This window comes from Pelophylax lessonae, assembly GCF_965119305.1.
Source record: "Pelophylax lessonae genome assembly, chromosome: 4".
Taxonomy (NCBI): Eukaryota; Metazoa; Chordata; class Amphibia; order Anura; family Ranidae; genus Pelophylax; species Pelophylax lessonae.
The window spans coordinates 470,976,511-471,003,195 of NC_138771.1; the positions used below are offsets into that span (position 1 = coordinate 470,976,511).

Below are 26,685 nucleotides of genomic sequence, written 5' to 3' on the forward strand. Positions count from 1 at the left end.
AGAATCCCTCTTAAGATATTTGTATATCCCTATCCTCTTTCCTCTCCTCTTAAGCGTCTCTTCTCCAGAGGAAAATGTTTAATGATTGTAATCGTTTCTCATAACTGAGATCCTCCAGCTCCCTTCCTTTTCAGTTTTGTTGCCCTTCTCTGGACTCTCCAGTTCTAGCACAGCCCTTCTGAGGACTAGTAATCAGAACGGAATGGCTTACTCAAGGTGTGGCCGAACCAGAGTTTTGGAAAGTGGTAAAGTTTTAACTCTTGAGTAAATACCCTTTTTAATGCATGCCAAGTCTCCATAGCTCTATAGGCTCCAAGATCATGGCAGACGGTGATTGTAGCCATGAATTTAAGATACGTTTGCTTCTTTGGAGGAAAGCAATGGCAAACCTAGACAACATGTGCGCATCATCTCCGTAAAACCTCTTTCCATCTTGTCCAGCTTGATCCAGCATTGTTGTCTTGGCTTCCCAGGACTCTCCCTCCTCATTAGCGGAGACAACAGCACGATGCAATTTGGCTCCACTGCTGTCAAAGTCACTGAGCCAATGAGAGGAGCTAGGCCCCAACTCCATGTCTGAATAGACCTCGGGAGCTGTAGCTCGGGTGCCCCCATAGCAAGCTGCTGGCTGTGGGGGCACCCAACAGGAGGGAGGGGCCAGGAGTGCCAAAGAGGGACGCGAGAAGAGGAGGATATGGGCTACTCTGTGCAAAACCAGTACACAGAGCAGGTAAGTATAACATGTTTGTTATTTTTAACAAAAAAAATAAATGAGACTTTTAGTATCACTTTATTAATCATACACCCATTGAATCCAACACTGTTGTAATCTGCTACTACACATCTGGTCCTGTGCCGCCATCTTCCATTTTGCAGCTGGCCCCCTTATGTTGTGGTACAATATATGTTCATGTGATTGTAGATCACCCTAAACACATCTGGAATATGCAAGTGTATAATTTGAGATGTTGGGGTGGGAGTGTTGAAAAAGCTGGGTGAAGGTTAGATTTAGGAATTATTGGATACATGCATTTTCTTTACGTGGCTTTTATCCTTGTTGCATGTTGGTCATTTGCAGAGGGCTGTTATGGCTGAAAGTGTTTACATCTTCTCTCTCTACAGCTGCCCTCATAGCCACCACTAGAGGGAGACAAGACCTACTGCTCATTTATTCCTTTGCTCAGTCCATAGATTGTCTTCCCTTTAGCTCCCTCTGGTGGTGACTAGGAAAAGCTACTGCAGAAAAGTATGGAAAGTAAGTAATGGGGGAAAAAAAAACAGTCACAGCTGATCACACAGCTTCCAGAGATCACAGATTTAATGTGACTGGTATGAAGAATATGGGTACTACCATTGCAAGCCTTCTGAAACTGCTGGAATTCTGACTAAAAAAAAACGCTCAATGCTACTTATCGCTATACTTGTTTAGGGTCAGCAACTTGGATAACATTAAAGTCAAAGTATCAGAATTGACAGTTGGGGAATCTGCTTTCTCAAAAGATGTCTGCAATGGCAGCCACCATCCGATATTCATGGCAGATTATCTTTAATTATCTTTAACCACTTCAATACAGGGCACTTTTACTCCCTTCCTGCCCAGACCAATTTTCAGCTTTCAGTGCTTTGGATGATCATGCAACACTGTACCCTAACTAAAGTTTTTATTATTTTGTTCACACAACTAGAGCTTTCTTTTGGTGGTATTTAATCACCTCCTGTTTTTTTTTTTTTTACTTTTTTGCTAAATAAAAACTGCAAATTTTGGAAAACAAAACTTGTTTTTCATAGTTTCTGTAAATAATTGTTCTTCATAGATTTTGGTGAAAGTGTATTCTGCTACATTTCCTTGGTGAAAATAACCCAAAGTCAGTGGGTTATTTATTCCATGGGAAGGTTAGAGCCCACAAACTATTGCATATATATGAAAATCGATCAATCCTGATGTACTAATGCCCTATTTAATTTCTTGAGGCCAAAAACAGCAGGACAGTACATATATCCCCAAAATGACCCCTTTTTGGAAAATAGTCCAAGGTGTTTAGTAGGCAGCATGGGAAGTTTTTTTTTTTTTTTTCTCTTACTTTTGCCTCCCCCATATGGTCACCAGTGCAGTACATTCTCATCATGTAATTGATGTGGTGGTGGTGGTGATTTTTATTTTTTTTCCACACTGACCAGAGCAATATAATGTTGACATAACATTGTACTACTCTGGGGAAATGATCAGGAATTGTTTTTCTTTTTCTTTATTTTTACACACATTATGTTTACTTATAGCAGTGTATTTCATTGCTATAAGCAAGCATTTTACTGAATGAAACGGATTTCATTCAGTTTGTTTTGAATAGCTGTGATTGGCCAGAGCTAATTACATGATACTGTGATTGGTTCTGTTTGTACCATGTGATCACACTGACCAATCACAGCTAGCAGCACAATTGTACACAATGGATGGCATGAACGGAAGCCATCCATTGTTTACAACTGTCATGTGACCTGCTGTGATTGGTCACATAGTATCGGCAGTGAGCTGGTACACTGAGCAGCCATCAGTTGTGTCCGATAGACACAGCCGGTGACACAGCATGGCCCGGGAGTACGTCATATCGACAAAAGGCCCGTCTGGCTGGTATGATTTTGTTATAGGCGGGGTAGGAATTGGTTAAACCTGCATTGGTTTTAGCCATAGATTTAAAAAATCTTTAACTGAACAGAAGAGGAATCGAACATGTGCTAATAACTGCTTTCTGAATTTTTTCCAGAAACTGTCAAGGACCACCCTCAGCAACAACCTGGCATGATCTCTCGTGTAACAGGGGGCATCTTCAGCATTACCAAAGGAGCGGTTGGTGCCACCATCGGTGGAGTGGCCTGGATTGGAGGCAAAAGCTATGAGGTGACTAAAACGGCTGTCACATCGGTACCTAGTATAGGAGTTGGCATTGTGAAAGGCAGCGTGTCGGCAGTCACTGGTGGTGTGGCTGCCGTGGGATCAGCGGTCTCCAGTAAAGTCTCTGGAAAAAAGAAGGACAAATCTGACTGAGCCAATCGTCTTGTTTCTAAAGGACTGTCCCAGCCGCGATTTGGTGTCTACCGAAGAGTCAAGCCAACGCCACGCCACATAAGACACTTGTCATTGTAGCACCGGTGCGGTTATTCGAGCAAGGGGAAGGGAGCGCAGCAGTCGTATTGTAGTGAACACAGACTATAACCTTGTTCACCGACACTGCGCTTCAAATGTTACATTTATATTACACCAAATCATGTGTTTGTTTCGTTCACAAAAATGTTTTGAAAAAAAATTTTTTTTTCTCTGAAAACATTGACATCCACACAGCCATTTTTTTCAAGGACTTACGTTAGAATTTTTTTCCCCCTTCTTCTTCTTTTTTTTTTTTGTGTTTGCTTATGTTATGTAAAGCCACAGCACATAGTTGTTTATTATAGTTAGCTGTTAGTATTTTTTTCCTTTGTTTTGTTGGACTAGGCCAATGGAGCAATACCATAACCTATCGATCCATTGAAAATTTCCTACATGGTTTACCAAGTCCAGTGCAATTGTATCGGTAGATGGTGGGTTATGGAAGATGGTGGAATAGAAGATATGCTATGGTAAAAATAGAGGTGGAACCCTCTTTGTTCATGTCCAAGAATTTCAAAACGCTGTTCTCCCTCATGTTTGTTTCACAATATATTTAATATTTTGTGCTAGATCAGTGCCAGTTTTCTATGTATCTCTCCATTATTGGCTTGCATCACAATCGCAGGGGAAGTCTTTCAATGAGACCTGTCGGGACGATTATGGGAGCTCCGTCAGTAACTCACAAAGCAAGGAACAGAATGGCAGCCTTAGAATTTGCACCTATGAAAATGAATCCTCATTGGCAGCTTCCATATTTCTATCCTGACAAGCTCCCCCCTCAATCAGTAACTCTGGTTAAGTATAAAACCTGTGTTAGACTGTTATAAGGGCCACTACTTACTAAATCTGCTTACTTAAAGTGTATGTATTGCTAAACCCCCCCCCCCCCCTTTTTTTTTTTTTTTTTGGACAGTGTAAAAAAAAAAAAAAATATATATATATATAATATATAATATATATATATATGTGTGTGTGTGTTATAGAAGTGCCACCTTTTTGATTAATTTTACAGTAATCCGTTCCTGGTGGGACATGTACCGGTAGAACATTTTGTCTTCTCTTCCTAGGGGCTCTGTAACGCTAGCTGCTGTGTCAGATGGGGTGCCGTCCCCTTCTTGGCACAATGCAGGGGGAAGTGAAATGTTTCTGCTTCCCATCCCTCTGCATTTCCCAGGGTGGTGTTTGCCCCACACAAGTTCCAGGAACCAGAGACAGTAGCTTGCTAACAAGACAGCGGTCTCCTTGTTAACAGCCTTGCTCCAAAGGGGACGGGGTGCACTATCCAACATCACAGCTAACTTTACAGGGCATGTAGCCAAATAGGACAAAGTGTTCAATGTATTTCATGGAAACTATATATGCTGTAAAAAAAAAAAAAAAAAAAAAGTGATACTTCTTAAAAACACTTGACAGGTTATTTTTTGTGTTCTGCTGGAGATGTTTCCCTTCCTGTACTAAAGATACAACTGAGAGTAAAGCTCTGTTTAAATGAGGAAAATTCCCATCTAAGACACTTGTCCTCAATGGAAGGTTTATATCTCCTTGCTCTGGTGACCACTCAAAAAAAGAAAAGTGGGCTTTTCCATCAATTTCTGTCTCTGTAACCGTGGGCATCAGCACAAATAGAGGGGAAAATGAATCCTTCCCTACTCTATCCCAAAAAAAAAAAAAAAAAAAAATTGGTTTTGCATACACTTTTTAAACCTTTTTTTATTTCTCCATGCAGCAAATTTGTGTATCCTCTGTGTTTTAAACTTTTTTTTTTTTCTTTTTTTGAAGTGTAAATTTGTATCTAGCCTTAATTTGTGTCAAAGCCCTGCTCTTTAATATATGCCTGAATTGGGTTGTAACTAAACCCTTTTTACCTTTTTACCTTCCTCAATGCCATGATGCATTGTCAGCCAGGTGACAGTGCTCTTAACCCTATTCCTCAGTTTACCAGTCTGTGTAACCACTCCCATTTGAAATTGCAGCCAAAGTGATGGGGATGATAGTAGCTTAATAATAATAATAATAATAATAATAATAAAAAGAAGCATTACAAGCAGTTATACCTAGCACAGTTTGCCCAACACATTTGTCACATAGTATATGTATAGCAAAAACTTTTTTTTTGTTTTATATATTGGGTGGGGAAGGGTTAGAACCCCTGTCAGTAGGGCTGCACCGATACCAGTTTTCTCAAGTACTCGTTGATGCCTATATTTAGTGTCATATGACAGTTGTTGTTTTTTTTTTTTTTTTTTTTTTTTTTTAGATGTTTTGATCCACATCTGATTTGCATGATATGAGAACTAAAATACCCCTTTTTTGAAGCCGGTTCACATATGTGCAGGCTGGCCACAGTGCTATTTTGAAGAGTCCTGTCTGATTTTCAGCCTGGTTCAGGTGCGACTTCTAATGTCATACACTTTATAATTCGCACCTGAACCACTGAATGAAACTGCACCTGACTCTTAAAAATCACATTCAAACAACCCCCGCACCTATCTGAACTCAGGCTTAAGCGGCGGTTACAGTCTGGGTGCTTAAAGGTATCGGTTGTAGCATTGGAGCATTTGCACGAGTACAAGTACTTGTGCAAATGCTCAGTATGGACGCCGGAATCAGTGCAACACTACCTGTCAGATTTTTCTGCTATCTGGACTCCTGGAAACCTAGAGAGATTTTCCCTCACATCTGCTTCTGCTGACAGCTGTTTCAACAGACAAGAAGCAAGTGAAATTTATAACGCAGAAATAAATGCTTGTCTTTAGTAGAGTAGGGGGAAGGCTAGAACCCCTGTCACATTTGTATCTGTCTGTGCCCCCATTGCAGATGTTTTTGCCCACTTGTCTGGAGTTTAACCTTTATTGTTATTGGTGAGAAAAATAGAAACCAAATAGATCTCAAGTCTGCTTCCTCATCTTCATCTTGTTAGTGCCTTATAGAAAACCCTCAGGTACACTGCACAAATTCTAATTACACTACGGTCTGAATTAGGTATAGCATGCTATATTAAGCTGTGTATTGTTTGTTTTTGGTTTTTTACATTTTTTATTTTTAGAGGGTCAGTCAGCTAAACCAGATATTTCAGTTTTAGGTGTATGACAGCAGCTACAATCAAGCCAGTTCCTTCAACCCTCTGAAGGTAGGATCTCTGTACCAGAGGCCTACCCACTTATTGGGGCAATTTAGGGCCCATTTACACACACACACAGTGATCTGTGGCGCTGGGTTATCATACAGTGAATTGACGTAGCCCATTCATTGACAGGTTACTTTTTTGGCAACACAGCGAACCGCAGGACACCACAACATACAGATCTACTGTACAGTGCATTGGAGAAATCTTTCATGATGCTAACACGCTGCAGATAGAGCAGGCACCTTGCCATACGTCGTGGTATTGTGTGGACTCCGGTGCACATTGGACTATCAAGGAAACCTATCCTGAGGAGGTTAAGGCCTCTGTTGCCAAACTCCCTATCAAAAATGTTTTTGCTGGTCCGACATATCTTTTGGCTTTGGGCTTTTGGAGTCTTTGACCCAGAATAAGTATTAGTGTATGTCCAGCTAAAACTTTTATATTATTTAACTTTGGGGGGGGGGGGGGAGGTTAAAATTACTGTTGGGTTTTACCGGCATTTTGGGCTCCATTGGAGAGCTTCCCCCTCGTTTCCTGCCAGCGACATAGGTTTCATCATACAGAAAGTGAGGGGAAAACTCCCAACAGCAATTAAAAAAAAAGCTTCTAGAAAAGAAAAAAAAAAAAACAATTTTGGCTGGACATATACTTTAGGTGTTCTGGCTCTGCATGCTTGTTTTCAGTGTATGTCTTATAAACTTAAAAAGAATAAAACATTTTAGAAGGAATTTAACAATGGGATGTATTTTTCTAGAACTCTTGGATGATGTATGTAAAATGTAGATCAACAGAATGTACCCATATCTGAATATCAGTTTTTGGGGGGCTGACCCTTCTCCCATCTTCTATCCTTTGGTCCTTGTATTGGTTAATGACTGACACTCCCTCTGTTCTGCTGAATAAGGTGCAGTTGAACAGACTTGGTTTGCAAGTATTTAGTTTTTTTCCTTTTTAAAGGTCCTGAAAGTGGTAGCGGCCATATTTTTATACATTTGCAAGATGCTTATTTTCTATATATATATATATATATATATATATATATATATATATATATATATATATATATATATATATATATATATATATATATATATATATATATATATATATATATATATATAATAATAATTATTTGCTGTGTTTACTAGGGCATGCTAAGCAGGGCCACTGTGCAAAATTGTTGTGCTAAACTCAATGACTGGCTTTTATCTTTGGTCTCCCACCCTTTGTATTTTTAATATACCTTTCAGATATGTACTGAAGTAGTCGCCCACTTGAACTGTGAATTGTGGTGAGGTAAAGAAATAAACTTTGTGCCTACATGCATTCGTGTTGGGACATTTCTAAGCTTTTCAAAATGTATATAGTTATTGAAGCTCTATTAAAACTGTCAAATGTCTGTTACCGCACAGTACAATGAGTCTTCCATTTTAAAATGGAACTATAAAATCACATATGTGATAAAGGCTGTGCATACTAGTAGTACCCCCTGGAATATTTTGTAAATACCTGTTGATCCTGCCAGTAGAACCATTGAATAGGCACTGCCTTTTGATAGTGTGGCATCGCTCTTCCTTTTGCAGTGAAATTCCAACACTTTTGCTGGCCTTATCAGTGAAAAGCAATGTGTCATGTCTGAGCAGGTCTGTCGGTGCGCTCAAACCTTTATTCTTTTTGGCTGTACAGTCATATTTAGACATGCTGTGTAACTGCAGTTACAGGAAGTGATGTTGGATATGGACTCAGATCCTATGCTATTCCTGGAACTTTAACTTGGCTTAATGTGGTTTAAGGTTTGTTACCTGGTGTTAAAACTGCGACCATCCAACTGTTGCAGAACTTCAAGTCCCTTCATGCCTCAGCCTTTGGTTGTCATGCTTGTAGCTGTCAGTCTTGCAATGCCTCACTCGACTTGTAGTTTGGCAACAGCTGGAGTGATGCAGTTTTACACCAGCACCTGGCAGAATGCATTCTCTAAATTTAGGTGAAAAAAGAAAAACACCTGTGATTTCTTCCCCCCCCCCCCCTCCCCAAATAGTTTCTGGAGCCCAGTCTCGATACAGCGCTGAGCCATTGACAGCTCAGCTAAGGATTGAGCCCACACGCATGCCCCCATAGACTCTGAAGAGGAGGAGTCAGGATTGGTGGCAGGGGACCCTAGAAAAGAAGGTTTGGGTCTGCTGTGTGTAAAACCATTTCACAGAGCAGGTAAGCATAATATGTTTGTTTAAAAAACAAAGCTTTTACAATCACTTTAAAACATAATTTTAGTTTGCAAGTCTCAGGTTCCCACCAGTGCTATTTGTTGCGTGACAGTGTGCAACCCTGTTCATTGATGGACACAGCTCCTGATCTTCTTTACCATGGAGTTATACTGACCCCTACAGGAGTAGGATACTAGGCAGAAAGAACTGACCCCTACAGGAGTAGGATACTAGGCAGAAAGAACTGACCCCTACAGGAGTAAGATACTAGGCAGAAAGAAAGTCTGGCAATGCCTATGGGCAGTCCCAGGGGGGTTACTCCCTCTCTGTGCTATAGGTACTCACTTTTTTCTCTCTTGCGTCCTCTGACAGTCGTCGCCCACTCATACAGTCTTCACCAATGGGTATTGACCTCTTATCCATAGGAGCAAGCTAGGCATAAGACTTGTTTAAAAACAAAGTAATTTACATAGACACACCTATGGCGGCTGTCCCACTGGTCCAATACCCCTCTGCAATCAGCCATCCCAACTCAGTTTGTCTTCTGCCTAGTTAGGAGTGAGATATGCTCTCCTTTGTGCTGGGGCTACAGTCTTAGCCTTTTCTTCTGTTTTTATGATTTTATTTCTGAAAAATTTGTTTTTTCTTTGCACTACTAGCTGTTTATTTTATCAGCGTTTAGTTAGTCACTTCTTCAAGATGATGAAGGCGTTGCGGAGCTGGGAGTCGCACTGGTCGTTCTGGTGTTCCAGGACAGTGGGCCTTATGGAATGGAATCCCAGCCCGCCATTGAGCGTTTAGCAGGCTATGTGTTCGCCCTGGCTTTGCAAATGACCCATCCCTGTCCTCAGGGATGCAGCCTGCGAGGTGGCTACCTCGCCTGGACGTCTCCCCACGGTTCTCCGTGCACTGCTAGCGTCCTGCGTTTTTGGCTGACGGCACACCCGCCATCTGAGGGTGGGAGGTTTCCCGTCGATGAGAGGCACCCCACGCCATCGGGTACGGTAAGTACACTCTGTGTGGGGCCTCTGTCTGGGGCTGGCAGTCCTGTGTGTCTGTTATCCCCTCATGTCTGTGCATTTTTGGGCTCCCTGATCCCTGCGGGGGCTCTCTCACAGCTGGTACGCTATGTGGGTTTGTGGGGGTCCATCTCCTATGTCACTTTATGGTGCTTTTGGAGGCGCAGACACGTGCGGCGACCGCTGCGGGGTTAAAAATCGCCGGTCCGCCATTTTAGGTGTGGGCAGCATGCTGGCTTCACTGTGGGCGCTTATACAGCAGTGTATGTAGTGTGTTTTGGCGCCATCTTGTGTGTGGCAATGTGTTTTTTGCTGAGCATATGTCGGTGGCCATTTTCCCGAAGCCTCCCATTACTTTCTATGGGCAACCATTTTTTCTTGGTCTAAATTCCTAGTTGAGCCTATTGCGGTGACATCACTTCCTCTTTCTGAATAGAAGAGATCGGCAGGCGTGTAGGTAACACTTGTGGGGTCTGTCTGGCTGTCTTTTTTGTGGGAATACCTCTGGCTGTCAGCTTATTCTTGCTTGGGGGGTCCTTTTGCATAGTCCCTCATAGCAGTGTACTGCGGGGGATCGCGGTGCGCTTAAAGGGCCAGTACTTCATAATAAAAAACTTTTCTCTATCGCTCATTGACAGACGTAGTCTTCTTGATTCTCAAGAGCTGGGTTATGTTGTCTCCGCAGGAGTAGGACTAGGCAGAATGACAAAACGTTCTGGCTCCACCCTAGGGGCAGTCCCTGAGGGTATATCCTCCCTCTCTCTGCTACAGGGAATCAGTTTTTTTCTGTCTAGTCAGGAGTAAGGACCTAAGCTCCTTGCTGGGATCTTTTGGTCCTGGCAAGACTTTTTTTCTTTAAGAAAAAGACATTTTTTAGGTAGTTTTCTCCAGTGTTTTTTTCCTGTGAGATCTTCAAGCAAAAATGCCGGACTGGGCGACACTTGTGGTCACCCCAGCCGGCCTACGAGCGCGTGCAGACCATGGCATTGCGCTTGGTCGGCCGCGACATATTCAAGTAAGTATGCGGGGCCGGGCGACGGGCTGGATGTTGAAATCCAGTGGTCACCCCGGTTTCTGCCTAAAAGCGCGTGCAGACCAGTGCGCTGAGTCGGCCGCGACGGAGTCCCAGTAAAGGGACTGACTTTGCGAGTTAAAAGTCTCGCTTGGACGCCAGGTACCAGAGAGTCGAGGCGTCCACAAACCCCCACCCCGGTGGAGAGGGTATTGTGAAGAGAGGGTGCCTGTCGGTTCGGTATGGTGAGTAGACGTTCCCTTTTTTCCTCATTATGAGGCAGTATATATTATGGGCCCCTCCATATATGGTCAGTATATATCTGATACTTACAAGTCCCCCTTGTAATACAGCAGGTGTTTGTGGGAAGTGGACTTGGTTCAAGAGCTAACACTCTACCCAGCAGACTGTAACATTACAGCAGACATAGGAGGTATAATCCTACCTTATGTGCAGTGTATCTCTGTAGATCCATATGTCACCTCTTAGCAGAGTGCAGGTGGATGTGCTGGGAAGACGATATCGGCGGTCCGCCGCCATTTTGCCGTAGACCGTATGCATGTATGTCCTCAGGTCACGCCGGCCGCCATGTTTTTGGAGTCTTATGTCTCTTCTATGGGGGCGGCCATGTTTTGTGAGCCCAGCTTCCTCGTGGAGGGCTGGGAACGCCGGAAGGCGTACACAGGGGGCGGAGCCACGCCTTCTGCCCGGGAAAAAGCAAACAGCTCCTTCCAGTCTGTGTAAGACAGACGCTGGCTGCAGTTTGTTGGAAACTGCACTGCATCGGTTGGTGAGCCTGGGGGTCCCTCTCTCTCTCTCTCTGGGATCGAGAAGCAGGTACTCTGAGGGGCGCTATTGCGCTAGGGGGAGACACACAAAAAAAAAAAAAAAGAAAAAGTTTTTTTTTTTTTTGTTTTTGCTGGCAAAGGTGTCCTGTATTAACATGGACCCTGCCACTCATGTATCTCCTCCGGATCCCCTCGAGGGGTCTGCGGGATCCTCCAGCACCCCATTGACAATTGAATCATTGTCAGCTATTATGGAAACTTTTGTGTCCCGGGTGGAAGTGGCTTGTCAGGGACAGGGCGCAAGAAAGCGACCCCCGCCTAACCCCTTATTATCTGAAACCTCGGATTCAGACTCTGAGCCTATTTCTGCAGTTGCAGGTACTTCATCTGGTATTGGTGTCTCGGGTCCTGTCTCTTCAGACAGTGAGGAGGATGTTTCGGCATCCGCCATAGCCCGAGAGGAAGCGTTGGTAAACGCACTCATTGTATCTGTTCAAGAGACTTTAAGGTTACAGGGTATTCCATCAGAAATAGCTGAAACTGAGATCCCTTTTGGGACTAAAAAGCGCATCAAAGTGGCAAAGGTTTTTCCATTGCCCAAATGTTTTGGCAATCCAATCGATGAAGAATGGCGTCTGCCTAAACGCACTTTTAATATTTCTAAACGCATTGACAGGCGTTATCCGTTTGAGGAAACCCTTATTAAGAAATGGACAGAACCACCTGTGGTGGATTCACCTATTGCTAGATTGAATAAAGCCACGGTTATTCCTTTAGAAGACGCTCCGTCTTTTAAAGATCCAGTGGATCGCAAGATAGAAGCTATGTCTCGCACCATGTTTTCCTTGATTGGATCAGCTTTCAGGCCAATAATTGCTATTGGTCTGGTTTCGCAGGCTGTAACTGAATGGACCAAGTGGTTACGCCGGGACTTAGAAGAAGTCCCTCAGGCGGTATCAGATTTGTTGGAACAAATGATACAAGGGTTACAGTTTGTATGTGATGCGGCGTTAGACGCCACTCCATTAATGGCGCGAGCATCAGTCTCAGCAGTGGTTCTCAGGCGTACACTGTGGCTAAAAGGTTGGTTAGCCGACCAAGGTTCCAAAAAAGCATTGGCTAATATCCCCTTTTCAGGAGAGCGTCTATTTGGAGCCAACTTAGATGAGATCATTAAGGATCTCACCGGTGGAAAAAGCACCTTTTTACCGCAAAATTTTAAAGGTAGAGGAACTCGTCAAAGACGAGGGCCTTCTTTTTCTGCTCACAAGAGGTTTTTTCGTCCAGCGGGTGAAAAAACTAAGTCCTCCAAAGCTCCTGCAGGAGGCGTCAGGGGTCGTTGGTCGGGCAAGCAAAAGCCCGCCCCCTCCAGACCTGAAGATAAACCATCCAAAGCCTGAAGGTGCGCCCCCACCCATAACTGGGGTGGGGGGACGTCTTCGCCGGTTCCCGGATCCATGGCTTTCCAGAATCCCGGACAAATGGGTTTGCGAAGTCATAAAGTCAGGGTACAAGATCGAGTTTCGATCTCTCCCACCGGCGCGATTCTTCCCTTCCAATATCCGACTATCCTCAGATCGTTTAGAAGATCTGCGGAGAGCAGTCACAGATTTACTACAACAAGGAGTGGTAGTCCACGTTCCTTGGACAGAACGGTTTCAAGGATTTTATTCAAACCTGTTTACAATACCCAGGAAAGAGGGCAAAGTGCGTCCAATTCTGGACTTAAGAGCACTCAATTCTTTCGTCAACATAAGAAGATTCAGAATGGAGTCCATTCGCACGGTAGCAGCCTTCCTGCATCCAGGGGATGTCCTAGCGTCCATAGACATCAAGGACGCCTATCTTCACATTCCCATTTTCGCAGGACATCAGCGTTTTCTACGCTTTTCCGTAGAGGAGAACCACTATCAGTTTGTGGCGTTACCTTTCGGTCTCGCCACGGCTCCGCGGGTCTTCACAAAGGTGTTGGCCCCAATGTTGGCACTTCTGCGCCAAAGAGGTATATCGATTCTAGGTTACCTAGACGATCTTCTGCTTCATGCAGAGTCTCCTCAGACCTTGCTACAAAACATAGAAATTACTATGATTTCTTTACAGGAATTCGGGTGGCTGGTGAACCAGCAAAAGTCATTTCTGGTTCCCACCCAGAGGCTCGAATATCTGGGTCTAATTCTAGACACAGTCAGGACAAGAGTTTTTCTTCCGGTAGGGAAACTCCGAAAGATTCAAACAGCAGTCCAGTTGTTACTGTCAAACAGCTGGTCTTCCCTTCGGACTTGCATGAGGGTTCTGGGGTTGATGGTGGCTTCATTCGAAGCAGTCCCATTTGCCCAGTCCCATACCCGAATTCTTCAGCAAGAGATTCTTCTCAGATGGAATCGGAATCCGGAATCCCTGGACAATCAGATACGATTGAGCAAACAGACCAGAGAGTCTCTGGTTTGGTGGCTTCGGTCTCCAATGCTCAGCCAGGGAAAGTCATTTCTGCCAATATATTGGACGATAGTGACCACGGATGCCAGTCTATCCGGATGGGGAGGAATTCTTGGTCAGTTATCTGCCCAGGGACTTTGGTCCCCGGAAGAATCCAGGTTACCGATAAATGTATTGGAACTGAGAGCGATCAGACTTTCTGATTCACTGGACCGAGCAGCTCCAGGGCAGCCCGGTTCGGATCCAGTCGGACAATGCCACGGCCGTGGCTTATGTCAATCACCAGGGGGGCACCAAGAGTGTCCGAGCGGCCAAAGAAGTGGCTTGCATTCTTCGCTGGGAGGAACGATTTGTTCCAGCAATCTCTGCGGTGTTCATTCCGGGGGTGGAGAATTGGCAGGCAGATTATCTCAGCCGTCAGACCCTGGATCAGGGGGTATGGTCCCTCCATCCAGACGTTTTCCACCAGTTGTGCCTACGGTGGGGCACCCCGGATGTGGATCTGTTGGCATCACGATTCAACAGGAAAGTTCAGAGATTCGTGGCTCGCTCCCGCGATCCTCTAGCAGAAACCGCAGACGCACTCATCGCCCCGTGGGGGCAATACCAGCTAATATATGCCTTCCCTCCTCTCGCGTTACTGCCAAGACTTCTTCGCAGAATAGAGGAGGAAGGAATCCCAGTAATCCTGGTAGCTCCGGACTGGCCTCGTCGAGCTTGGTACGCCGACATGGTCAGACTGGTGGCGGACGTCCCGTGGAGACTTCCTCTCAGGGAGGATCTACTGTCTCAGGGACCGATCTTCCATCCTGCTTTACGATCGCTGGCTTTAACGGCCTGGCTATTGAGACCCAGGTGCTGAAGGACAAAGGTTTGTCAGCTTCAGTTATTCCTACTCTAGTTGAAGCAAGGAAAGCGACTTCCAGAAAGATTTATCATCGCACATGGAAGTCCTACATTGCATGGTGTGAACCTTTGGGGTTCCGTCCTCGGTCTTATTCGATTAGTCGAATATTGGCTTTTCTGCAACAAGGGGTTGAGCAGAAACTGGCCTTGAGTACTATCAAGGGTCAGGTCTCAGCATTAGCCATCTTCTTTCAGAAGCCTTTGGCTACTCATTCCTTGGTGCGGAATTTCATCCAGGGGGTGCGACATCTGGCTCCGCCAGTGCACGTGCCGTTACCCCCCTGGGATCTTAATTTAGTGTTGTCGGTTCTTCAGAAACCTCCCTTTGAAGATATTAGGGAGATTCCTCTACCCACGTTGTCCCAGAAGGTGGCCTTCTTGGTGGCTATTACTTCTGCACGCAGGGTGTCAGAGCTGGCCGCATTATCTTGTCGTTCACCATATCTGGTGGTTCATAGAGATAAGGTGGTTCTTCGTCCGAATCCATCCTTCCTACCAAAAGTGGTTTCAGAATTTCATCTGAATGAAGAAATTGTATTACCTTCCCTGTGTCCTAAGCCCAGTCATCCTCGGGAATTTGCTTTGCACTCCTTGGATGTGGTCCGGGCGATCAGGGTATACTTGAAAACGACAGACTCGTTTCGCAAGACGGATTCACTTTTTGTGATCCCAGATGGACCCAAAAAGGGGTTGCCTGCATCTGCCGCGACCATTTCCAGATGGATCAGACAGACGGTAGTGCAGGCTTATTCTATTAAGGGTCGGGAGCCCCCGTTCCCTGTTAAGGCGCACTCTACTCGGGCACTTAGTGCGTCATGGGCCTTCGCCATCAGGCGTCAGTGGTCCAGGTGTGCAAGGCGGCTACCTGGTCGTCGGTGCATACCTTCTCTAAACATTATAAAGTTGATGTAATGGCATCGTCTGATGCCTCATTTGGCCGCAAGGTTTTGCAGGCCGCAATTTGAGGAGACCAGTGGTCTACCTCGAGGGTTTTTTTTTTCCGTTGGAAAATTTTTTCTTTAGCCTCATTCTTTGTTTATAATGAGCCTTTAAGACTTCTAGTTTGGCACCGGTTGGGCCTTCTAGATTGGATTTGATTTTGTCAATCCCACCCCTCATTTGTGGCACTGCTTCTGGATGTCCCAGCTCTTGAGAATCAAGAAGACTACGTCTGTCAATGAGTGATAGAGAAAAATGGATTTTTGTAAGAACTTACCGTAAAATCCTTTTCTCTTAAGCTCATTGACAGACGTAGTACCCGCCCCTCTATCATTGAGTTGGGTTGGGTTAAATTCTCTGTACTGCTTTAAACAGAACTGATTCCCTGTAGCAGAGAGAGGGAGGATATACCCTCAGGGACTGCCCCTAGGGTGGAGCCAGAACGTTTTGTCATTCTGCCTAGTCCTACTCCTGCGGAGACAACATAACCCAGCTCTTGAGAATCAAGAAGACTACGTCTGTCAATGAGCTTAAGAGAAAAGGATTTTACGGTAAGTTCTTACAAAAATCCATTTTTTTTTTTTTTGCTGTCCCAGGACAGCAAATTTCCCCCAGCCTTGGTGGATGGTTCAGGGTCCTCTGAATCCTCTTCTCTGACTACTCTGTCTGCTGCACTTGCGACTTTGACGTCAAAAGTTTCTGATGTCCGCACAGCGTACTGGAAAAAGGCCTAGGCTCTCTTTTTCATCTGATTCTGAGTCTGACTTGGTTGCCATAGGTAGCGTGCCCCTTGAAGGGTCTAGCTCTTCTCAGTCTGAGGGGGAGGCGGAGGTTGTGGGGGTGGATGCTTTCCCCCCCCTGGGACGGCCGAGGACCTCGCAGCTATGGATGCGCTGATCCTTTCCATTAAGGAATCACTACATTTAAAGCCCATTCACACTAGCGCGACTTGTCGCCCCAGGTCGCTTGACATAACAAAAGCAATGTTAATCAATCAGTGCCGTCTTAATTGGCACTATTGAAGTCGCTCCGACTTCAGAAAAGGGTCCTGTACTATTTTGAGGCGACCTGTGATCCGACTTGTCCCATATACTTCAATGGGAGTCGCCTCCTTATCTTAATTGAAGCGACTTGTTATCGGACTTTCCAGGAAGAAGAAAGAGATTAGCCAGGCATTCCCCACATTGCAGCCGTGTGTGTGTGTGTTTTTTTATATATATATATATATATATATATATATATATATATATATATATATATATATATATTCCATTATCTCTGCTTGGTCTGTGTGAGTGGCACTGGTGGGCACTGATACGTGGCACTGATACGTGGCACTGATACGTGGCACTGGCGGGCACTGATACGTGGCACTGGCGGGCACTGACTGGTGGCACTGGCGGACACTGACTGGTGGCACTGGCGGACACTGATTCGTGGCACTGATACGTGGCACTGGTGGACACTGATACGTGGCACTGGTGGGCAATGAGGAAATGAGTAAAAAAAACAGAAAAGGGGAATTGGGTCACAACACATCATATTCTGATTGGCCAAACACAGTCGTCTGTCATATAAGTCGTGCAAAATAATTCACAAGTCGCGCTGAAGTCGCGGTAAAAAGTCGCTCCGACATGGGGCGACTTATGGTCGCGGCAGTGTGAACCGGCTCTTAGAGGATGAGCCCAATCCTCCGGGGATAGTGTCCTCTTTTAGTACACACAGATCGGTAAGGCAACGCAGGTTTTTCCTTGCCCCGCTGAGTTTCACGCAACTGTGAATGAACAATGGCGTAACTTAAAGCGCACTTTTGTGGTGCCCAAAAAGTTTCAACTTCTTTACCCCTTTGCGTCTCCTACCGATTCGCGCTGGTGTGTGGCTCCTACTGTGGATCACACTGTGGCCAGGTTAAACAAGGCCACTCTAGTACCCACCGAGGATTCTCTGGTGTTTAGGGATCCTACGGATAGGAGGCTGGAATCTCTTGCCCGCCATGCTTACATGGTGGTGGGTTCCATGCTTTTTTCGCCTCTTTAATGGTGGCTCAAGCCGTGGCAGATTGGACCAAGGTGCTTAGACGCACCCTCGTGGCTGATTCTGCTTCCCCTACTACACTGGAGATGGTGGACCAGATTTATCAAGGGGTCATGTACTTGTTCGATGCGGCCTTAAATGAGGCCCGTTACCTGCGCGCCTATCCAGTGTCGCGGTGCTTAATCGACGCCTGATTTGGCTGAAAAGTTGGTCTGCTGACCAGACTTCCTGGAAAACAGTGTCCGACATCCCCTATGCGGGGTCTTGCCTTTTTGGGGAATCCCTGGATGAGTTGGTTAAGGGTGTCACTGGCGGCAAAAGCACTCTGTTGCCCCAGAATCCTAGGGGTAAGTTCTTCCGCGGTAAGCGGGGCTCCTCCTTTAAACCAAACCAGGGGCCCTTTCATGCCTTCAAGGCGCAGGGCAAGGGGAAACCCTTAAAGGGCCAGGGTGGCCAGAGAAAACCCTGGGCGGGCAAGCCAAAAGCCGCCCAGGCTGGTGCGGTGGCCCAGTCCGCCACTGCCTGAAGGGGTGCCCTCACCCGTTTCAGGGGTGGGGGGATGTCTGCGCGGTTTCCTCCAACCTTGGCTGCTCCGGATTCCGGACAGGTGGGTTCAGGAAATCATTCGATCGGGTTACAAGATCGAATTCCTTTCGCGACCGGCGGACAGATTCTTTCCCTCAAATCTTCATTTGACCCCAGATCGGTTGCAAGATCTTCATCGGGCGGTGCAGGGTAATCATCCCGGTGCCACATCGGGACATATTTCGGGGGTTTTACTCGAATCTGTTCACTGTGCCCAGAAAGGAGGGCAAGGTGCGTCCGATTCTGGACTTGAAAGCTCTGAACCGCTTTGTGCGCGTTCAAAAGTTCCGCATGGAATCGCTCCGCTCGGTGGTGGCCTCTTTGAGTCCGGGAGATTTCCTGGCCTCTATCGACCTGAAGGATGCGTATTTACACATCCCCATATTCGAGGGTCATCAGAGGTACCTCCGATTCGCTATCGCTGAGGAACACTATCAGTTCGTGGCGTTACCTTTTCGGTCTCGCTTCGGCTCCAAGGGTCTTTACCAAAGTGCTGGCTCCTGTTCTGGGCCTATTGAGGGCACAGGGCATTGCGGTCTTGGGATATCTGGACGATCTCCTGTTAAGATCGAGTGCCAGTCAGAGCCTGATGCGTGATCTGTCCACCACGGTTCAGACGCTCCAGGAGTTTGGCTTGACCATCAACGTTCAGAAGTCGACTTTGTCTTCTTCGGTTCGTCTCCCATACTTGGGAATGATCCTGGACTCCGCCCAAGCGAAGGTGTTTCTGCCGGAGGACAAGCTCAGGATCCTGCAGAAGGAGGTCAGGTCCCTCAGGGACAACGAGTCCTCTTCGCTCAGGACCTGTATGCGGTCTCTGGGATTGATGGTGTCAGCCTTCGAGGGGATACCGTTTGCTCAGTTTCACACGCGGGCTCTCCAAGCAGGGGATCCTGGCCAGATGGGACAGGCATCCTCAGTCCTTGGACATGAGGGTGTCTCTGAGTCGCCAAACCAGATTGGATCTTCTGTAGTGGCTCCAGTCTCCGGCTGTTGCTGTGGACGGTGATTACCATGGATGCCAGCCTGTCGGGCTGGGGTGGCGTCCTGGACAACCTGTCTGCCCAAGGCACTTGGTCGGCGGAGGAGTCCTCTCTTCCGATCAACATCTTGGAGTTGAGAGCGATCAGGCTGTGCCTGCTCCATTGGTCAGATGGTCTTCAGGGCTGCCCTATACGGGTGCAGACGGACAATGCCACTGCGGTGGCTTGCATCAATCACCAAGGGGGCACCAGGAGTGCCCGGGCGGCCCTGGAAGTGACCAGCATTCTTTCGTGGGCTGAGACTCACGTCCCGGCAATCTTGGCAGTTCACATTCCGGGTGTGGAGAATTGGCAGGCCGATTATCTGAGCTGCTAGACCCTGGACCAGAGGGAATGGTCCCTGCACCTGGAGGTGTTTCAAATGCTGTGTGCGAAATGGGGATCTCCGGACGTGGATCTGTTTGCGTCCCGGCTAAACAACAAGGTGGGAAGGTTTGTGGCAAGAACGCGCGATACTCTGGCAGACGCCTCGGGTGTGCTGGTGGTGCCTTGGCACCGATATCGTCTGATGTATGCCTTTCCTCCCGATTCAGTTGTTGTCCAGGTTCCTTCGCAGGTTGTTCTGGGAACCAACGTTGGTGATTCTGGTGGCACCAGACTGGCCGCGCCGGTCTTGTTACGTGGACATCATTCAACTAGCCGTCGAGCCTCCATGGCAGCTCATGTTACAAGACGATCTACTGTCTCAGGGACCGATCTTCCATCCTGCTTTACAGTCGCTGGCTTTAACGGCATGGCTGTTGAAAGCCAGGTCCTGAGAGACAGGGGTCTCTCCTCGGAGGTCATTCCTACCTTGCTCAAAGCAAGGAAGGCCTCGTCTGGTACGATTTATTATCGTACCTGGAAGGCTTATTTTGCCTGGTCTGAAGCCAGGGGCTTCCCTCCTTGTTTCTATTCGGTGGCGAGGGTGTTTGCCTTCCTACAAACTGGTGTGGACCAGCGCCTTGCGTTGACCATCATTAAGGGCCAGTTGTCTGCACTGGCTGTTCTTTTTCAGCGCCCCCTTGGCGTCTAACTTTCTGATTCGCATCTTTATTCAAGGTGTGCGTCACTTGGCCCCTTCTCAGAGGGCGCCTCTACCTTCATGGGACTTGAACTTGGGTCTGTCCGTTTTGCAACGTCCTCCATTTGAAAACATCAGGGAAATTTCTTTACCTCTGCTGTCACGAAAGGTTGCCTTTCTGGTGGCGATCACTTCTGCCCGCAGAGTGTCGGAGTTGGCGGCCCTGTCTCGCCGCTCCCCTTACCTGGTGGTTCATAGGGATAAGGTGGTCTTGCGACCTAACCAATCTTTCCTTCTTAAGGTGGTTTCTGATTTTCACCTTAACGAGGACATTGTCCTACCTTCGCTGTGTGCGAATCCTAAGCATCCTAAGGAGTTTGCCTTACATTCCTTGAATGTTGTCCGGGCGATCAGGGTTTACCTGTCGTCCACTGAATCCTTTCGGAAGTCGGATTCTCTTTTTGTCCTTCCTGAGGGACCTCGGAAGGGTACGGCTGCGCCTGCGACAACCATTTCAAGATGGATCAGACAGACGATTGTTCAGGTCTATTCGATTAAGGAACGGGTACCGCCCTTTCCTGTCAAGGCGCACTCTTCCAAAGCAGTGAGTGCGTCCTGGGCTTTCCGACATCAGGCTTTGGTGGCCCAGGTGTGCAAGGCTGTGACTTGGTCGTCCTTGCACACCTTCTCAAAATTTTACAAACTTGATGTTCTGGCATCTGCAGATGCCTCCTTTGGCCGCAAAGTTCTGTGTGTGGCAGTGCCTGGAGGGGGCCCTGGCTTTGCCGGTCCCTGACTGTTGGGGTTGTTTTCCCCTTGTTTATTTGCTTTCCTGGGTTGTTGCTCCAGTTGAGCTTTTCTTTGTTACCCAGAGGATTTACCTTTCTGTTAGATAAGGTTCCTTTCTCTGACTTGGGTGTTGCGTTGCCTTTGTGATGGTTGCGCTTCCTACCCCTCATGTCTATACTGCTTTGGGACATTCCATTGGTGAAGACTGTATGAGTGGGCGGTGACTGTCAGAGGATGTAAGAGAAAACTGAATTTTTGTAAAATCTTACCGTAAAATTCCTTTCTCTAAGTCTTCTGACAGTCTCCGCCCCCGCCCCTCTTTTGGGGTTTTATGGATTCTAACTGCTTGCTACCAAACTGAGTTGGGATGGCTGAGAGCAGGGGGGTATTGGACCAAAGGGACAGCCCCCTACAGGTGTGTCTATGTAAATTTCTTTGTTTTAACAAGTCTTATGCCTAGCTTGCTCCTGTGGATAAGAGGTCAATACCCATTGGTGAAGACTGTATGAGTGGGCGGCGACTGTCGGGACTCAGAGAAAGGAATCTTACAGTAAGATTTTAGAAAAATTCAGTTTTCTCTACCATTCATTGACCGATACCTCCATATTCTTTACCATAGGGATGTCCCAAAGCGGTGCTGAACATGAGGGATGGGAATAACAAAGGCTAAACACAAGCCAATCCAGGTAATAGCTCAACTAGAACAACAGGAGCCCAACCTGAAATACACCCTCAAGTAGGTAAAAAAAAACAGACCCTCTAAGCAGCCCGCAAAAACTTTGCGGCCAAAAGGAGGCAACTGCAGATGGCAAAACATCCATATTGTAAAACTTTGAAAAAGTATTCAATGTCCAAGTGGCCGCCATGCACACCTGTGCCAATGATGCCTGATTACAGAAGGCCCAAGAAGCACTAATTGCCGAATAGTATGCCATCAAAAAGGGAAAAGGCGAACCTGACCCATAAGCGAATAAGCCTGGGTCACAGTCTGTCTGATCCATCTGGAGAAGGTAGCAGTGGAAGCATGAATCCCGTCCCATGGCCCACCCATAAATCAGAGTGCATCTGACCCCCAAAGGGACTCAGTGGCTGCCAAATAGCCCGAACATCAGAGTATAAAAGGCAAATACCCTGGGATGAGCCGGCCTGGGACACAAGGAAGTTAGCACAATGTCCTCATTCAAATGGAAATCAGAGACAACCCTTGGGAGGAAGGACAGCCATGGTCACAGGACCACCTTATCCCAGTGAACCACCAGATAGAGAGAACAGCAAGACCAAGCCAGCAATTCTGACACCCTGCAAGCAGAAGTGATAGCCACCAAAAAAGCCAACTTTTGTGACAGCCTAAGGAAAGAAAGGGATCCTCCACATGTTTTCAAAGAGATTTTGAAGAAAGGATTTTACGGGGAGTACAAAAATCCTATTTTTTTTTTTTGCTCCTGGGCTTTCCCTGTGAGATCTACAATCAATTGCTGGACTGGGCAACGGACAGCTCTGCGCTAGGTCGGCCGCGACATAGCCCCACTGGACAGGTGCTGGCCTAAAAGTTATTCGACTTGTGAGGTCGCATAGGACCGGGTCTCGGCATGTTCCTCCTGGCCAACAGTCCCCCCCCCATTTTGATGGCAAGGGGTTCTGTCTGGAGTGGTGCCCGCCTGGTATGGTGTGTGGCTGTCCTTCCTCTTCCCCTGGAGGGTTTTGGGGTGGACGTGAGCCCCTCCATGGGACGTTTGGACCCCCGGGTTCCCCTCCTTCCGGTCAGACACCCCACTCATCTGTCCCCCCCCCCCCAACCACCACTTATGCTTGTGGCTGTGTGGGTGGTCTGGTCCCCCTCCTGGGGGCAGGGCACTATGGGGGCAGGGGGTGCGCTGCCAGCGACCGGACGATCGGCTGTGCAGGGGTGGGCTGTTACCTGGTGGGGGGCTCCTGCCAGGGCCCCCAGTCCTGCCTGGGTCTGTCCTTGAGGCCTAGGGATTCCTCCCTGGGAGCCTCGTGGTGCTGCCATTTTAATGTAGCCTTGTGCTGCAATGCACAGCGGCAATGTTTGTGTAGTCCGGTGGCCATTTTGTGGTGGTTTGCCATAGAAAACAGCGGTGGCCATGTCTGTGGAGCCTTCTGGGTGGAGCTTTTGGCTGTGGGAGCCCTTCCTCATCCCCTGGTGCTGACTCCTGGATCCTTTTGTTTTCTGATCGCCGCTCGTGCAGTGCAGATTCTCCTGGTGGCTGCGGTGCCTAGTTTCTGCTGGGTGGGGAGGGTCCTCTTCCCTCTCTGCTGAGGATCGTTTGGTGCTCTGTGACTGGCAACGGGGTGGTGCTGCCAGAGCGGTGGGGATTTTCCCTTAGTGTGTTACACTTTTTTTTTTCTGGTGTTCCCCTGGTAAATCATGGAGTCTTTGGAGCACCTGATCCCCTCTCTGAGGCTGCAGCGCCCCCTAAGTCCCATCGATGCATTGACTGCGGTCCTCGAGTCCTTTGTGTCCCGGGTGGAGGTGGCTTTTGGGTGACGGGCTGGCAAAAAGCTCCCCCTGTCTCATCTGATCCTGAATGGGATTCAGCTGCCGCGGACGTGAGTCACACTGCTGGGTCTGCGACAACGTGCCCCGAATCCTCAGATAGTGAGGAGGATTCCTCCACTTCTGCAACTGCGCACAAAAAGGCACTGGTGTATGCTCTGATTTGTATTTGTGCGTGAGTCTTAAAGATGGAGGACGCAGGCGCAGGTTTCCTTTGGCACTCACAAGCCACCAAGAGTGGCAAAGGTGTTCCCTTTTCCCTCCTATTTTGACAGAATTGTCACTAAAGAGTAGGGACGACCAAAGCGTCCTCTTGGGGTCCCTAAGCGATTTGCTAGGCGATACCACTATGAGGGATCCCTTCTTAAGAAGTGGACTGTTCCACCGGTGGTGAACCCTCCAGTTTCCGGATTAAACAAGGGAACCATGATTCTGGTTGAAGAGTCCCCAGCCTTTAAGGATCTGGCTGACAGGAAGGGGGAGGCTGTGGCCTGCAATATGTACACCCTGGCTGGTTTAGTACTGAGGCCGATATTCACCTTTGCCCTGGTGTTGCAGACTCTGACCGAATAGGCTAGGCTTTTGCGTCGTGACCTGGAGGGGGGAGTAGCTCCCCCCTGCCTTTGCTGGTCCAGGGGCTGCAGTTTCTGTGATGCCTCTTTGGGTGCTGCTCCCCTAGTGGCTTTGCTCTCTTGTTTCGGCAGTGGTCCTTTCTGCATGTCTTTTGGCTCAAATGCTTGTCTGTGGACCAGACTTCTAAAAAGTCCTTGACGGATCTTCCCTTTCAAGGAAATCTCCTGTTTGGTGCTGCCCTGGATGACCTCATTAAAGGCCTCAGGGGCGAAGAGTACCTTTCTTCTGCAGGTTACTAAGGGCAAGGACCCTCCTCGTAGACGTGGGCCCTCCTTCTTGGCTCAAAATAATTTTTTCATCCCTTCGGGTCATTTAACAAGGGGTCGAAGCCCTTCAGGGCCTCCTCTGGAGGATCCAAGCGAACTTGGTTTAGCAAGTCAAGAGCGGGCGTCCATTCGCATGGTGGTGGCTTCCCTGTAACGGGCATTTTCTTGCCTACATCGACATCAAGGATGATTACCTTCACATTCCAATATGCGTCGGTCGCTAGCGCTTCCTCCAGTTTGCTGTGGGAGAGGAGCTTTATCAGTTTGTGGCGTTATCCTCTGCTCCTCTGGTCTTCACAAAAGTGTTGGTTCTGGTGCTAGCATTGTTACGCCAATGGGGAATTGCGGTACTGGGCTAATTGGACGACCTTCTTCTGTGAGTGGAGTCTCCTACTGCTCTGGTGGAAAACCTGGAAATCCCTATACGAACTTTGAGGGAGTTTGGCTAGATTCTGAATTTCAGAAGTCTGCTCCTGGTTCCGTACACAACGCTGGACTGTCTGGGTCTGACTCTGGACTCGGCCTTAGTCACAGTGCTCCTTCTCTGGCCAAATGCCAGAAACTGCAAGCTGCAATTCGTCTCCTGCTGTCCAGTAGATTTTTTCATTCCTCTGGACTTGCATGCAGGTGCTTGGCCTGATGGTGTCTACCTTCGGGGTGGTTCCGTTTGCACAGTTCCATACGAGGTCTTGCAACTGTTCATAAACTACCTATTCGGCCACTACTAACCAATGCTCACAAGCAGAAATGGCTGCATTGGGCAGAAAAATACATGAAGACTAATTTTCAAACAGTCCTGTTCACTGATGAGTGCTGTGTAACCCTGGATGATCCAGATGAATGGAGTAGTGGATGGTTGGTGGACGGCCACCCTGTTCCAACAAGGCTGCAACGTCGGCAAGGCAGTGGTGGAGTTATGTTTTGGGCCGGAATCATGGGAAGAGAGCTAGTCGGCCCCTTTAGGGTCCCCAAAGGTGTAAAGTTGACCTCTGCAAAGTATGTGGAGTTTCTGACTGACCACTTTCGTCCCTAGTACAGAAGGAAGAACTATTCTTTCCGTAATAAAATCATCCTAATGCATGACAATGCACCATTTCATGTTGCAAAGAATACCTCTGCATCAATGGCTGCTATGGGGATAAAAGGAGAGAAAGTCATGGTGTGGCCTCCATCCTCCCCTGACCTCAATCCTATTGAGAACCATTTGGAGCATCCTCAAGCAAAAGATCTATGAGGGTGGGAGGCAGTTTACATCCAAACAGCAGCTCTGGGAGGCTATTCTGACATCATGCAAACAAATTCAAGCAGAAACTGTCCAAAAACTCACAAGTTCAATGAATGCAAGACTTGTGAAGCTGCTATCAAATAATAATCCTATGTTAAAATGTAACATGACCTTTTAAAAAGTTAATGTGTTAGAGGGTGGTTGAAATAGCTTTTGGTTTCAGTAAATATGCTGCAAACGCAACAAATGACAATTTTCAATTCTTTACAACCTGTAAAGAGTTTTGAATCTTACTGTGCGTAATAATTTGGAACAGTGCATTGTACGTTTTTTTTTTTATATTAAAAAAAAAAAATATACTGTTATCAATAGGGGGTTTGTTCAATAAAATTTGAATTGTACTCTTAATAGTTGATAATGTGAATTATGCTGACTGTTATTTACATCAATTATTTAGGTAAATGAGAAAAATATAATTTGCATAATAATTAGGAACAGGGTGTAAATGAAAACATTGTGTTGCATACCCGGTGTCCCAGGCCAAAACATCCGAAGGAAATTGCTTTGCATGCCTTGGATGTGGTCTGGGCAATTAGGGTGTACCTGGCAGCTAGGGAGTCTTTTTAGGAAGTCACTCACTAGTTGTTCTCATGGATGGGCCTCGGAAAGAGTTTTTCTGTTTCCTCTGCAACCATTTCCTGATGGATCATTAGACAGAGGCTGGTTCAGGTCTATTCCATCAAGGGTCAGGTTCCTCCTTTCCATGTCTAGGCACATTCTACTCGATTGCTCAGTGCCTCCTGGGCCTTCTATCAGTGACGCAGGTTTGCAAGGCAGCCATCTGGTTGTCGGTGCACACTTTCACACATTTCTATAAAGTGGATGCGTTGGCATCTGCGGATGCTTCTTTTGGCCGCATGGTTTTGCAGACTGCTGTTGAGAGGACTTGGTCCTCTTTGAGGGTTTTTCTTTTTTTCAAATGGGCTCCAGTTGTTTTGGTTGAGCTCCTGTTTACC

General features: G+C 47.1%; 1 protein-coding gene across 1 annotated transcript in view; it reads left to right on the forward strand.

Annotated features, from left to right (window-relative positions):
* The window catches only part of TMEM263 (transmembrane protein 263), a 43,428-nt gene extending 40,078 nt beyond the window's left edge, over positions 1-3,350 (forward strand). The window contains exon 3 of the mRNA XM_082257173.1: positions 2,763-3,350. Coding sequence (XP_082113299.1) covers positions 2,763-3,043 — 281 coding nt within the window. The 3' untranslated portion in view covers positions 3,044-3,350. The remainder of the gene's footprint in view (positions 1-2,762) is intronic.
* The last annotated feature ends 23,335 nt before the right edge of the window (positions 3,351-26,685 follow it).